General features: G+C 41.5%; 1 protein-coding gene across 2 annotated transcripts in view; it reads left to right on the plus strand.

The window, feature by feature from the left end:
• The window catches only part of ddah1 (dimethylarginine dimethylaminohydrolase 1), a 60,278-nt gene extending 45,741 nt beyond the window's left edge, over positions 1–14,537 (plus strand). For both annotated transcript variants that reach the window (XM_056448699.1, XM_056448698.1), the window contains exons 2-6: positions 5,460–5,559; positions 8,711–8,784; positions 9,351–9,470; positions 10,456–10,599; positions 12,397–14,537. In XM_056448699.1, the coding sequence (XP_056304674.1) occupies positions 5,469–5,559; positions 8,711–8,784; positions 9,351–9,470; positions 10,456–10,599; positions 12,397–12,501 (534 nt within the window). In that variant the 5' untranslated portion in view covers positions 5,460–5,468 and the 3' untranslated portion in view covers positions 12,502–14,537. The remainder of the gene's footprint in view (positions 1–5,459; positions 5,560–8,710; positions 8,785–9,350; positions 9,471–10,455; positions 10,600–12,396) is intronic.

A 14,537-nucleotide genomic window follows, 5' to 3' on the forward strand; every position in this document is an offset into this window, starting at 1 on the left:
TGCCACATTAGAGTGTTCCGGTGGGTTGCTAAGGGGTTGCTAGGGCGGTCTAATTAGTTGTTAAGGTGTTACTAGAGTGTTCTGGTGGGTTGGTGGGTTGTTGTTAGGGTGTTTTGGTTGGTTGCTTGGGTGGTCTGATTAGTTGTTATGGTGTTACTATGGTGTTCTGGTTGGTTGCTAAGGTTGTCTGATTAATTGTTAAGGTGTTACTATGGTGTACTGGTTGGTTGCTAAGCTGTTGTTAGGGTGTTCTGGTTGGTTGTTAAGATGTTGGTTGTTAGGGTGCTTTGGTTAGTTGCTATGGTCTTTTTAATGTGTACTGGGTGGTTGCTAAAGGGTTTCTATGGTGTTCTGGCTAGTTGCTATGGTGTTGCTTGGGTCTTTTGGTTAGTTGGGAAGGTGTTACTAGGGTGTTTTTTTTTTTGCTAAAGTGTTGTTTGGGTGTTCTTGTTAATTGCTAAGGGGTTGCTGGGTGTTCTGATTAGTTGTTAAGGTGTTACTAGTGTGTTCTGGTGTGTTGCTATTACTAGGGTGTTTCGGTTGGTTACCAAGGGGTTGCTAGGGTGGTCTAATCAGTTGTTAAGGTGTTACTATGGTGTTCTGGTTGGCTGCTTTTACTAGGGTGTTCTGGTTGGTAAGTTGTTGTTAGGGTGTTCTGGTTGGTTGCTAGGGTGTTCTGATTAGTTGTTAAGGTGTTACTATGGTGTTCTGGTTGGTTGCTAAGATGTTGTTAGGGAGTTCTGGTTGGTTGCTAAGGGGTTATTATGGTGTTCTGTTAGATTAGTTGGGTGTTCTGGTTATTTGGTGAGATGTTGCTAGGGTGTTTTTATTTGTTGCTAAAGTGTTGTTTTGGGTGTTCTTGTTAATTGCTTAAGGGTTTCTAGGGTGTTCTGATTAGTCGTTAAGATGTTACTAGTGTGTGCTGGTTGGTTGGTATTACTAGAGTGATCTAGTTGGTTGGTAAGTTATTGTTTGGGTGTTCTGGTTGGTTGCTAGGGTGGACTAATTAGTTTTAAGGTGTTACTATGGTGTTCTGGTTGGTTACTAAGGTGTTGCTAGGGTGTTCTAGTTGGTTGCTTAGATGTTGTTTGTTGTTAGGCCTTGTTAAGGTGTTCTGGTTAGTTGCTAAGGTCTTGTTGGTGTTACTGAGGAGTTCTGATTGAATTGTTGCTAGGGTGTACTTTTTTGTTGCTTGGGTGTACATTTTTCAATTCCCCTTTATTTGTATAGCGCTTATACAATGTAGATTGTGTCAAAGCAGCTTCACATAAAATAATTTTATTTGCTAAGATGTTGTTTAGGTATTCTGATTGGTTGTTAAATGATGATGGGGGTTCTGATTAGTTGCTAAGGTGTTGCTTGGGTGTTCTGGTTTGGTTACTAAGGTGTACTGGTTAGTAGCTAAAGTGTTGCTCATGTACTGGTTGGTTACTAAGGTGTTTCTCATGTGTACTGGTTGGTTGCTAAGCTGTTGCTTGGCTGTTCTGGTTTTGTTACTAAGGTGTCGCTCAGGTGAACTGGTTGGTTGCTAAGGTGTCGTTTAGGTTAATCAAAGCACCAAATGAAGCCTTAATGAATATTAATTTATTCTTAACGACTCTGGCATGCCTGAGATCTTTCATTCTCATTTCTCATTCAATCTAACATTAGTTCATTATAATCACTCTGACTAGTCATGTTATAATGTTGTTAAAGCTAGGACTTTTAGAGTTTTATAGCTGATAGAAGCATGAAAACAACATTTCTACTAATGTAAACAGTGTTACTCATTATCTCGATTTGTGTGTTTGTGTGTTCAGATAAGTGAGCTTGTGTGTGTTACCTGTGTGAGCTCATGCTTGGCGACGGTTGTGGGTCTGTGGTGACATCACTGCTAGATATCAGAGTGGAAACACTGATTCATCCTGTAAAACACACATGCTTGAGCACTGACCACCGAGAGCTGCTAAACCAGCCTGTAAACCACACACACACACACACACACACACACACATACATATCTCCACATCACTGTCCGCTGATAGGTGGCATGTCCAACACCTCCTCTGCGTTTTTAAGCGTTCCTCTATTCCTCACAGGTCGCTTCCTCTAAATCTTCTGTCCTCGTAAAAGTTTTACATATTTCCTTCAGCATGACATCACCCGCGGCCCCTCATGATGATGTCATGGACAGGTCCTGGCAGTGTCCGAAATTAATGTTTTCCTTATGGGCCGCATTCTCCTCTTGGGCTGCATTCATTCCAGCAGTTTTACTTTTATGAGGGCACAGTTTAGCTGGACTCGGCTGTTTGATGTTGCCGTAGTCACTTTTTTTGGACTGGTAAGGGGCACATATTAAATCTGAGTGTGTACAGTGTTTCAAATCACATTTACAAAAAAACACACATAGCGACCTGGAGACTGACCAGAACACTCTTTTGTCACATAACAGCCACATCGCAACACCCTGGAAACTCAGTTTCAGTAACATAGCAACTAGAACATGTCCAGTTTCCAGGGTGTTGCCATGGCAAACACATAGAAACAACATGGAAAATAGCCAAAACTTTTTCAGTCACATAGCAACATCTTAGCAACTGGACAAAACACTTCAAACCATTTAGAAGCAACATATCAACACCCTGGTAACTGGCCAGAACTCTCTTTCGTCACATATCACCAACATAGCAACACCCTAGAAACCAGATAGAACAATTATAAATCAGATAGATACATAGGAACATCCTGGCAATTGGCCAGAAAATTCTTTCAGCCATATAGCAACCACATAGCCACACCCTGGCAACTGTTTATAAATCTCTTTCAGCTATATAGCAGCCACCTAGCAACACCATGAATACACCAAACCACACCCTGGCAACTGACCAGTGCACTTTAAATTATTTAGCCACCACATAGTAACACCGCCACAACTGTAAAACCATTTAGCAACCACATAACAACACCATGACAACCAGAAAGAACCCTTTTATTCACATAGCAACACCCTGACAACTGGACAGAACCCTTTTATTCAAATAGCAACACCCTGACAACTGGACAGAACCCTTTTATTCACATAGCAACACCCTGACAACTGGACAGAACCCTTTTATTCAAATAGCATCACCCTGACAACTGGAAAGAACCCTTTTATTCACATAGCAACATCCTGACAACTGGACAGAACCCTTTTATTCACATAGCAACACCCTGACAACTGGACAGAACCCTTTTATTCACATAGCAACATCCTGACAACTGGACAGAACCCTTTTATTCACATAGCAACACCCTGACAACTGGACAGAACCCTTTTATTCACATAGCAACACCCTGACAACTGGACAGAACCCTTTTATTCACATAGCAACACCCTGACAACTGGACAGAACCCTTTTATTCACATAGCAACACCCTGACAACTGGACAGAACCCTTTTATTCACATAGCAACACCCTGACAACTGGACAGAACCCTTTTATTCACATAGCAACCCCCTGACAACTGGACAGAACCCTTTTATTCACATAGCAACACCCTGACAACTGGACAGAACCCTTTTATTCACATAGCAACACCCTGACAACTGGACAGAACCCTTTTATTCACATAGCAACACCCTGGCAAGTGGACAGAACCCTTTTATTCACATAGCAACACCCTGGCAAATGGACCGAGCACTTTTATTCACATAGCAACACCCTGACAACTGTACAGAACCCTTTTATTCACAAAGCAACACCCTGGCAACTGGCCAGAACACCATAAACCCTTTTAGAAGCAACATAGCAGCACCATAGAAACTGGCCAGAAGATTAAACCATTTAGCAGCAACTTAGCAACACCCTGGCAACAGTTCAGAACACTTTACCCATGTGGCATCCATATAGCAATACCATGCAAACTCTCCAGAACACATCTAGTGACATGTCAACCACATAGCAACACCTTGACAGCTGGACAGAACACTTTAAACCCTTTTAACAGCCACGTAGCAACACCCTGAAAACTGGACAGAACATTCTTTCTGCCATATAGCAACACCCTGGCAACTGTCCAGAACATTTCAGTCATGTGGCAACCCCATAGTGACACTGTGGAAACTGTCCAGAACAAATCTAGTGACATAGCAACCACCTAGCAACACCCTGGCAACTGGACAGAACGCTTTAAACTATTTAGCACTAGCTTAGCAAAACCTTGGCAATTGACTAGAACATTCCTTCAGCCACATAGCAACTCCCTGGCAACAGTCCAGAACACTTTACCCATGTGGCATCCACATAGCAACACCATGGAAACTATCCAGAACACATCTAGTGTCATAGCAACACCTTGGCAACTGGGCAGAACACTTTAAACCTTTTTAGCAGCAACATAGCAACACCATAGAAACCAGTCAGACGTTAAACCATTTAACAGCCACATAGCAACACCATAGAAAGTGTCCAAAACACATCTAGTGACATAGCAACACCTTGGCAACTGGATAGAACCCTGTAAAGGCATTTAGCAACCACATCGCAACATCTTGGAGCCTCTCTAGAACACATCTAGTGACATAGCAACCACATAGCAACACCTTGACAACTGGCCAGAAAATGTTAAACCATTTAGCAGCCACATAGCAACACCCTGCCAATTGGACAGAACACTTTAATACCATTTAGCAACCACATAGCAGCACCAGAGCAATTCGCCAGAGCATTTTTATTCACATAGCAACACCCTGGCAACTGTCCAGAACACTTTACCTATGTGGCATCCACATAGCAACACTATGGAAACGTTCCAGAACACATCTTGTGCCATAGCAACCCCACAGCAAGACCTTGACAACTGGACAGAACACTTCGAACCATTTAGCAATCACATAGCAACTCACTGGCAATTTCCAAACCATTTTAATTCACATAGCAACACCCTGGCAACTGTCCAGAACAGTCTTTCAGCCATATTGGAACACCCCAGAAACAGCCTGAACACCCTGGCGACAGCATGCACATGACATCACCACTGAAGCTTAGCTTGCAGGGCAGAAGTGAGAGCCGCGGGTCATCACACATTTGCTGGTAAAACATTATGATGCAATAATTAAAGGTGTTTATAGTCACATTAAGAGCTGAAATGCTGAGGTTCTGTTCACATTAAACATTTATGGAGGAAAGAGGAGGGTGAGGAGGGCCATGGAGACAGTTTCTCTCAATGACAGCATGCCCCAGCCCAGCCAAGAACCAGCGGCTGAAATGAACAAGCATTTACCAATACAATGACATAAACATTTGGCTAGCGAAAGATGTTTACAAGCTAAAGGTAAAAGAGTTAGTATCAGTGGTGGATTCCAGCACTTCTATTGATTTCCATCACAAACACAATGCATCAGTCTTCCTTGTGTAATGTTTTGTGTTTACTATGCTGTTGCAGTGCTGTTCTGAGAGGTGTTGAGCACTAATGTAATGTGAACGTTTGTTTTCCAGACGGTGGCCATGAAGGGTGCATTGACTGAGCTCGGCCTGAATATTGTTGAGATGAGAGATGAATCAGCCACGATGGATGGAGGAGACATTCTGTTCACAGGTGCAGAGTCAGCCTACAATGCTTGTTTTATTTGTTAAATATAGACCACCCACTGTAGCATCAAATCCATATGTGCACAGATGAACCATGGCCACTCATTAAATGTATTTATTGATTATATAATGCAGTGTTATCATTACACAAAACATCATATAATTTGTTTAATATTTAAAAAAAAGCATTTTCTGACCATCAATACAGAGATTTACATGAGCAATCACACTGATTTACATACATTTGATTATTCATCTAGAAATTAACATGAATGTTTTGATGTGGCTGATTTGTTTACATAAATCTGTGATGTTTATTTTTGACATTTTATTTATCACATAGGAACACCATAACAACTGGCCAGAACACTCTTTTGTCACATAGCAACCACAAAGCATCACCCTGACAAACTAACTAGCCAGAACACAATTAGCAACAACATAGCAACAAGCTGACAACTGGCCCGAACACCTTAAACACTTTAGCAACCACGGAGCAACATCTGACAAGTGACCTGAACACCTTAATCCATTTAGCAACAACATGGCAACACCCTAGCAACTGGCCCAAACACCTTAAACGCTTTAGCAACCACGTAGCAACAAGCTGACAACTTGCCAGAACACTTTAAACCATTTTGCAACAACACAGCAACACCCTAGCAACTGGCCAAAACACTTTAAACCGATTAGCAACAACATAGCAACACCCTAGCAACTGGCCAAAACACTTTAAACCATTTAGCCACAACATAGCAACACCCTGACAACTGGCCAGAACACTTCGAACTATTTAACAACCTCATAGCAACACCCTAGCAACTGGCCTGAACACTTCGAACTTTTTAGCAACCTCATAGCAACACCCTAGCAACTGGCCTGAACACTTCGAACTTTTTAGCAACCTCATAGCAACACCCTAGCAACTGGCCAGAACACTTTAAACCAATTAGCAACAGCATAGCAACACCCTAGCAACTGGCCAGAACACTTTAAACCAATTAGCAACTACATGGCAACACCCTAGCAACTGGCCAGAACACTTTAAACCAATTAGCAACAAAAACATAGCAACACCCTAGCAACTGGCCAGAACACTTTAAACCAATTAGCAACTACATAGCAACACCCTAGCAACTGGCCAGAACACTTTAAACCAATTAGCAACTACATGGCAACACCCTAGCAACTGGCCAGAACACTTTAAACCAATTAGCAACAAAAACATAGCAACACCCTACCAACTGGCCAGAACACTTTAAACCAATTAGCAACAGCATAGCAACACCCTAGCAACTGGCCAGAACACTTTAAACCAATTAGCAACTACATGGCAACACCCTAGCAACTGGCCAGAACACTTTAAACCAATTAGCAACAAAAACATAGCAACACCCTAGCAACTGGCCAGAACACTTTAAACCAATTAGCAACAGCATAGCAACACCCTAGCAACTGGCCAGAACACTTTAAACCAATTAGCAACTACATGGCAACACCCTAGCAACTGGCCAGAACACTTTAAACCAATTAGCAACAAAAACATAGCAACACCCTAGCAACTGGCCAGAACACTTTAAACCAATTAGCAACTACATAGCAACACCCTAGCAACTGGCCAGAACACTTTAAACCAATTAGCAACTACATGGCAACACCCTAGCAACTGGCCAGAACACTTTAAACCAATTAGCAACTACATGGCAACACCCTAGCAACTGGCCAGAACACTTTAAACCAATTAGCAACAAAAACATAGCAACACCCTACCAACTGGCCAGAACACTTTAAACCAATTAGCAACAGCATAGCAACACCCTAGCAACTGGCCAGAACACTTTAACCAATTAGCAACTACATGGCAACACCCTAGCAACTGGCCAGAACACTTTAAACCAATTAGCAACAAAAACATAGCAAACACCCTAGCAACTGGCCAGAACACTTTAAACCAATTAGCAACTACATAGCAACACCCTAGCAACTGGCCAGAACACTTTAAACCAATTAGCAACTACATGGCAACACCCTAGCAACTGGCCAGAACACTTTAAACCAATTAGCAACTACATGGCAACACCCTAGCAACTGGCCAGAACACTTTAAACCAATTAGCAACTACATAGCAACACCCTAGCAACTGAGCAAAACATTCTTTCGTTCATTTCCTTCGGCTTAGTCTCTTATTTATCCGGGGTCACCACCGCGGAATGATCTGCCAACTATTCCAGCATATGTTTTACACAGCGGATGCCCTTCTAGCTGCAACCCAGTACTGGGAAACACCCATACACTTTCATTCACACTCATACACTACAGCCAATTTAGTTGATCAATTCCCCTATAGTGCACTGTGGGGGAAACCGGAGCACCCAGTTTTAATACACTATTATCCATATAACTGACGTTTCTGTAATGTTATTAAAGCATCTTCTAATATAAAGATTTAAATGATCAATCACACATGTTTACCTAATCTTGATTATTCACGTCTAAATAAAGCTGGGTATTTGGATGCGTCTCATGGTTTGACTCTATTGTATAAACCTGTGGTGTTTATTTTTGCCCTGTTGTTAATCAGACTCCACTCCGTCCTCTCTCTGCTTCTAATGCAGCACAGATGTACTCTTAAAGAGCCGTGAATGGGTGTTCAGACGCTGTGGAATCGTTCTTGATCTGATGTACAGCGTGTCTGGTCGGTTTCTTCAGCTCAATGTGGGTCACCTTTAGCATCTGGAAACTGCAGCGGTACATCTAATTGAGTCTGGAGACGTTCGGCTGCAGTTTTTCCTGGCCAGAAACATTTCCTTCTGGCATGGAGACGCTCATATCTTCTGTGTAAGGCATTTCGTGGCTACTGTTCTGGATTGTAGCGTCACGTTACACTGTTCGGAGATCAGTGCAGGAGCGCTGGCATGCACACTCCGACTGTTAGTGCAGACTGTGAGGAACTGCTCTCAGATGACTGTGGAGGAGGAATGTGGAGTGTGGAAAAGTGTGTGTTTATGCAGCTGAGTGTTGATCAGCATCAGTGCTGTTGATGTAGAGCTGAACCAGATGAACTCCGCTGACCTCTGACCTCTCCTAGTGAACTCTAGAAGGTGGTTATCTCAGTGGTGTGTGTGTGTGTGTGTGTGACTCTTCTGTTCTGTGTTCAGGTAAAGAGTTCTTTGTGGGATTATCAAAGAGGACCAATCAGAGAGGAGCAGAGATCCTGGCCGACACCTTTAAGGTGAGACTCGTCTGTCTGTCTGTGTGTCCATCTGTGTGTCCCCCCGTCCCTCACTCCTCCTGCTCAGTGTATGAGTGTGAGGGATGTTTATCGTCTGTAACTCTCCCTCCGCAGATGGTGAACCACACTAAACACAGTCTTTGATTTCTGAATGAGAATCAAGCGCTCGTTGTAGGAGCGGAACATTCCTCGCTAATGTCACGGATGCGTTTAACGTCAGCGTTTCGTAACGAGCCGCAGCAAACAGCCCCTTATCGTGCCCATGCCCATGCTTTATGGAAACTTTAACCAGCTAAAGTGAAAGCAGAAGAGCTGCGTGAACACGCTCACAGCGCCGGGGACAGCTCTGTTTGTAAACACATCCATACTCTCCTCAAGAAACCTGTCCGTGTTCTGTCCTCAGCCGTCTCCCAGCACATTGCCGTCTCATATTAAAGTCTGGAGCACTTTAGCTGTCCTTTTCCAAAGCCCACTGTGTCCACCAGCTGAGCTAAAGCGCTGCAGTACTCCATATTTCCCTGTTTTATTAGTGAACGTTTGTCAGAATGCTGGTGTGTGTGTTCCAGGATTACTCAGTGTCCACTGTTGCTGTAGAGGAGGGTCTCCATCTGAAGAGCTTCTGCAGTATGGCTGCTCCAGACCTCATCGCTATCGGCTCCAGTGACGCCGCACAGAAGGCCCTGAAGGTACAAACACACCTCCACAGACAGCCCAGAGAACAGCCTTATACCCATTAGGATGGTGATGACAGCTTCTAACATGATTCTATTCATGACCTAGCATGTTGTTAGCATGCTAACATTTGCCAGAATTAATGAACATGTTATTGGCGTGCTTTAAAACCGTGCTGCCATGAGTTAGCATGTTGCTATCATGGTAAACGTTTCCAGAATTAATTTACATATTAATGTCATGTTTTGCGGTGTGGTGGTGCAGAGAGTAGCACTGTGGCCTCACAGCAAGAAGGCTGCTGGTTTGAGTCCCTGCTGGGTCAGTTGGTGTTTCTGAAAGCATGGATGACAATAAACATGACAATGAGTTCACTGTACTCAAATGGCCTCCACAGTCACCAGAGCTCAATCCAATAGAGCACCTTTGGGATGTGATGAAACGGGAGATTGGCATCATGGATGTGCAGCAGAATGAACCGCCAACTTATCTAGCATATGTTTTACACAGTGGATGACCTTACAGCTGGAACCCAGTACTGGGAAACACCCATACACACTCATTCTCACACACACACACACACTCATCCACTACGGCCAGTTTAGTTGATCAGTTCCCCTATAGCGCATGTGTTTGGACTGTGGGGGAAACCGGAGCACCTGGAGGAAACCCACACCAACACGGGGAGAACATGCAAACTCCACACAGAAACACCAACTGACCCAGCTGAGACTGTGAGGTGATTTTGCTACCCACTGCGCCACTTCAGTGTGTGTGTGTGTGTGTGTGTTATATTCTCATTTATCTGTGTTCAGTGTGATGCTGCCCTCTACTGGCTGAATGTGGTCAGCTCAAGCTCACACACACACACACACACACACACCGATATTAATGTCAAGAATGTCAAGTGTGCTCTTTTCTCACGTGTGTGTGTGTGTGCGTGTGTGCGTGTGTGTGTGTGTGTGTGTGTGTGTGTGTGTGTGTGTGTGTGTGTGTGTGTAGATAATGCAGCAGATGAGTGATTTTAAATATGAGAAGCTGACGGTTCCTGATGATCGAGCTGCAAACTGTGTGTACATGAACCTGCCGGGGAAAGGAGATGTTCTACTGCACTGCACACCTGAAGTGTTTCCTGAGAGTGCCAAGGTCACACACACACACACACACACACACACACACACACACACACACACAGACTACACACAGAACACATGCACACATTACACACAGACACACACACACACACACACAGACAAAACTACACTAACTCCTGAACACACACTGAAGAGAAACACTCGAAGCTGAACATCACTGACTTCATTATTTCCTGCAGAGTGTGTTGTGGTGTGTGCGCGTGATGGTGTGTGTGTTGAAGTGTGTGTTATTGTCAGCTGGACGACTCGTAGGAAAACACTGCGCTGTTGGAGATCCGCCACACTGTGACACACTCCTTTACCAGGCTTATTCAGATGCTGTAATGTTTCTCTCATCTGTGTGTGTGTGTGAGAGAGAGAGAGAAAGAGAGAGAGAGAGAGAGAGAGAGAGAGAGAGAGAGAGAGAGAGAGAGAGAGAGAGAGAGAGAGAGAGAGAGAGAGAAAGAAAGAAAGAGGTGATTTAAATGACACAGCTGTGTGTGTTCTTTCGTTAAGTTACGCAACTGCATTACAGCGCACTCACTCCCCCATACACACTCACACACAAAGACACAATCACTTTCACAAAAAATGTGTTACCATAGCAACTGTAGAATCACCACAACAGATCAATTACTGTAGTTGTCGTGTTACCATAGCAACTGCAGTCACCACAACAGATCAATAACTGTAGTTGTCATGTTACCATAGCAACTGTAGAATCACCACAACAGATCAATTAATGTAGTTGTCATGTTACCATAGCAACTGTAGAATCACCACAACAGATCAATTACTGTAGTTGTCGTGTTACCATAGCAACTGCAGTCACCACAACAGATCAATAACTGTAGTTGTCATATTACCATAGCAACTGTAGAATCACCACAACAGATTAGTTAGTATAGTTGTGTTATCATAGCAACTGTAGAATCGCCACAACAGATCAATTACTGTAGTTGTCATGTTACCATAGCAACTGTAGAATCACCACAACAGATCAATTACTGTAGTTGTCGTGTTACCATAGCAACTGTAGAATCACCACAACAGATCAATTACTGTAGTTATGTTTCCATAGCAACTGTAGAATCACCAAAACAGATCAATTACTGTAGTTGTTGTGTTACCATAGCAACTGTAGAATCACCACAACAGATCAATTACTGTAGTTGTCGTGTTACCATAGCAACTATATAATCACCACAACAGATCAATTACTGTAGTTATGTTTCCATAGCAACTGTAGAATCACCACAACAGATCAATTACTGTAGTTGTCATGTTACCATAGCAACTGTAGAATCACCACAACAGATCAATTACTGTAGTTGTCGTGTTACCATAGCAACTGTAGAATCACCACAACAGATCAATTACTGTAGTTATGTTTCCATAGCAACTGTAGAATCACCAAAACAGATCAATTACTGTAGTTGTTGTGTTACCATAGCAACTGTAGAATCACCACAACAGATCAATTACTGTAGTTGTCGTGTTACCATAGCAACTATATAATCACCACAACAGATCAATTACTGTAGTTATGTTTCCATAGCAACTGTAGAATCACCACAACAGATCAATTACTGTAGTTATGTTTCCATAGCAACTGTAGAATCACCAAAACAGATCAATTACTGTTTGTCAAGCAGAAAAGATAGTTTTATGATAGGAAATGTTTTAGAGAATGTAGTTTATATTTAATTGTGTGTGTCAATGAAATTTCTCATTAAGTTATAATAAAATGTGTATAATATTGAACATTTGATGATGAAAAGCAGAATGTGACGTCTGAGGTGTTTTTCAGGTGTTCGAGAGGCTGAAGAGTCACATGCTCATCCCAGTGGCCAATCAGGAGAAGATGAAGGTAGACGGAGCACTGACCTGCCTATCAGTGCTCATACGCATCTGACACACACACACAAGAGAGAGAGAGAGAGAGTGTGTGTGTGTGTCCTTCTAAAGGTCTTTTAAACTCACTCAGTGGCTGTTTAAAGCACTTAAATCTGCTCAGAGTTTTCTAAAGCTCCCTCTAGAAGAGATGAGTTTAATTCAATCAGTTTTCTAATATGCAAGTAAGCAGACGTCATGTTTCTACCTCTCCACACTCAGATCTGAGGAGAAATCCTTCTTTTCTCAGCCTTTTTAACCCTTTCATTACCAGTGCAGTCAGCACGGCTATTTCATCATTATTGTCCTTATGAAATCTCCCTTTATGGCAGAAATCCCACCCAAACTGGAGCTGTAACCCACTTCAAGTGGAGCTTTACTGAGCAGAAAGTGATAGTTGTGTGAAACGTGCTGGTTTTAAACCGTGAATGAGGCTTCATTATTAAATAGTGCTGTCTAGATCACAGAGAATCGTGTGTATGAATAGCTTTATTGAGCACTTATGTTTAACACAGACGTGATGTGAAAAGAGTCGCAGTAAAGAGCTGTTAATGAGAAACTGATGAAAAACTAAACACTAATAATCTAAATATTGATAGTTTTGTCTTGTTTACCATTAAATATGATTAATAACATGCCATTAGCATTATATCTCAAAGATAATTCAGAAATGTACATTTTATCTACTTATACACTATGTACATCGCATGCTAAATTACATGTTTCCTCCCATATGCAGTAAAACATTACATTAGTAGACCAAATTAATTATAAAATACATTCATATTTTCAACATTAGACTGCTTTCCTAATGCATTAATACTCATTACCCATATAGTCATTGAGCTATAGTGAATATTATGTTCTTGAACCATACTGTAACCTAATACCTGTATTATAGCCTACAGTGTTGATTATAGGATCTACAACTATGTTGAGTGCTCCAAGATACTGTAGTATTAACTATAGTGAACTGATCAACTGTAATAAACACTGTAGTATACTTAAGTTTTTACTACAGTAAACTGTGCTGTAGTGTAACATAATATACCCTATATTTGTAGAAAACTACAGTGTTTGGTGATTTATTTATATTACTATAGTAGTTGTGTTACCATAGCAACTGTAGAATCACCACAACAGATAATTTATTATAGTAGTTGTGTTACTATAGCAACTGTAGAATCACCACAACAGATAAATTACTATAGTTGTGTTACAATAGCAACTGTAGAATCACCACAACAGATCAATTATTATAGTTGTTGTTACCATAGCAACTGTAGAATCACCACGACAGATATATAAATATAGTAGTTGTTATCATAGCAACTGTATAATCGCCACAGTAGATCAATTACTATAGTTGTTGTTACCATAGCAACTGCAGAATCACTACAAAAGCTATATTACTATAGTAGTTGCATTACCATAGCAACTGTATAGTCACCACAACAGAAATTTTACTATAGTAATTGTTACTATAGTGTAGCGCAACAGATCAATTACAATAGTCATTTCTATAGTAGTTGTGTTACCATAGCAACTGTAGAATCACCACAACAGGTTAATTCAAGTACTTTACTATAGTACGGTTCAAAAACACTACAGTATTTACTATAAATTGCTATAGTATTTTTATATTGGCTCCTTAATATATAGTTTAAATGATTGATTTATTGCTAACTTTTTCAAAGCATTAATTCACAGGAAACAGTTTCTTCCTGATGGGTTATATGGGAGGAAAAGCTTCATTGTTCATATTCTGCTTTCAGCTCATCTGTTTATCTGTATGCCTAATTTGATTTTTAAAAATGACTTTCTTAAAGCATACCTGTTGTGCTTTAGTAATCAGCCTGTCATCCCTCTACACATAGAAAGTGTCTCAGGTTTTGGGATTATGCAGTATATTTGTAATGCTGATCTGTGTTTTGCTAGCTGTGCCTCAGGACTTTTTATTAGAAATCTTAACAGTTTGTGCCATAATAATCTCTTTAACACTGTGCTATTCACTCTTTGTAACGGCTTTGGTAAATAAAAATAATCAGCTTTATGAAA

This window comes from Danio aesculapii, chromosome 23, assembly GCF_903798145.1.
Source record: "Danio aesculapii chromosome 23, fDanAes4.1, whole genome shotgun sequence".
Lineage (NCBI taxonomy): Eukaryota > Metazoa > Chordata > Actinopteri > Cypriniformes > Danionidae > Danio > Danio aesculapii.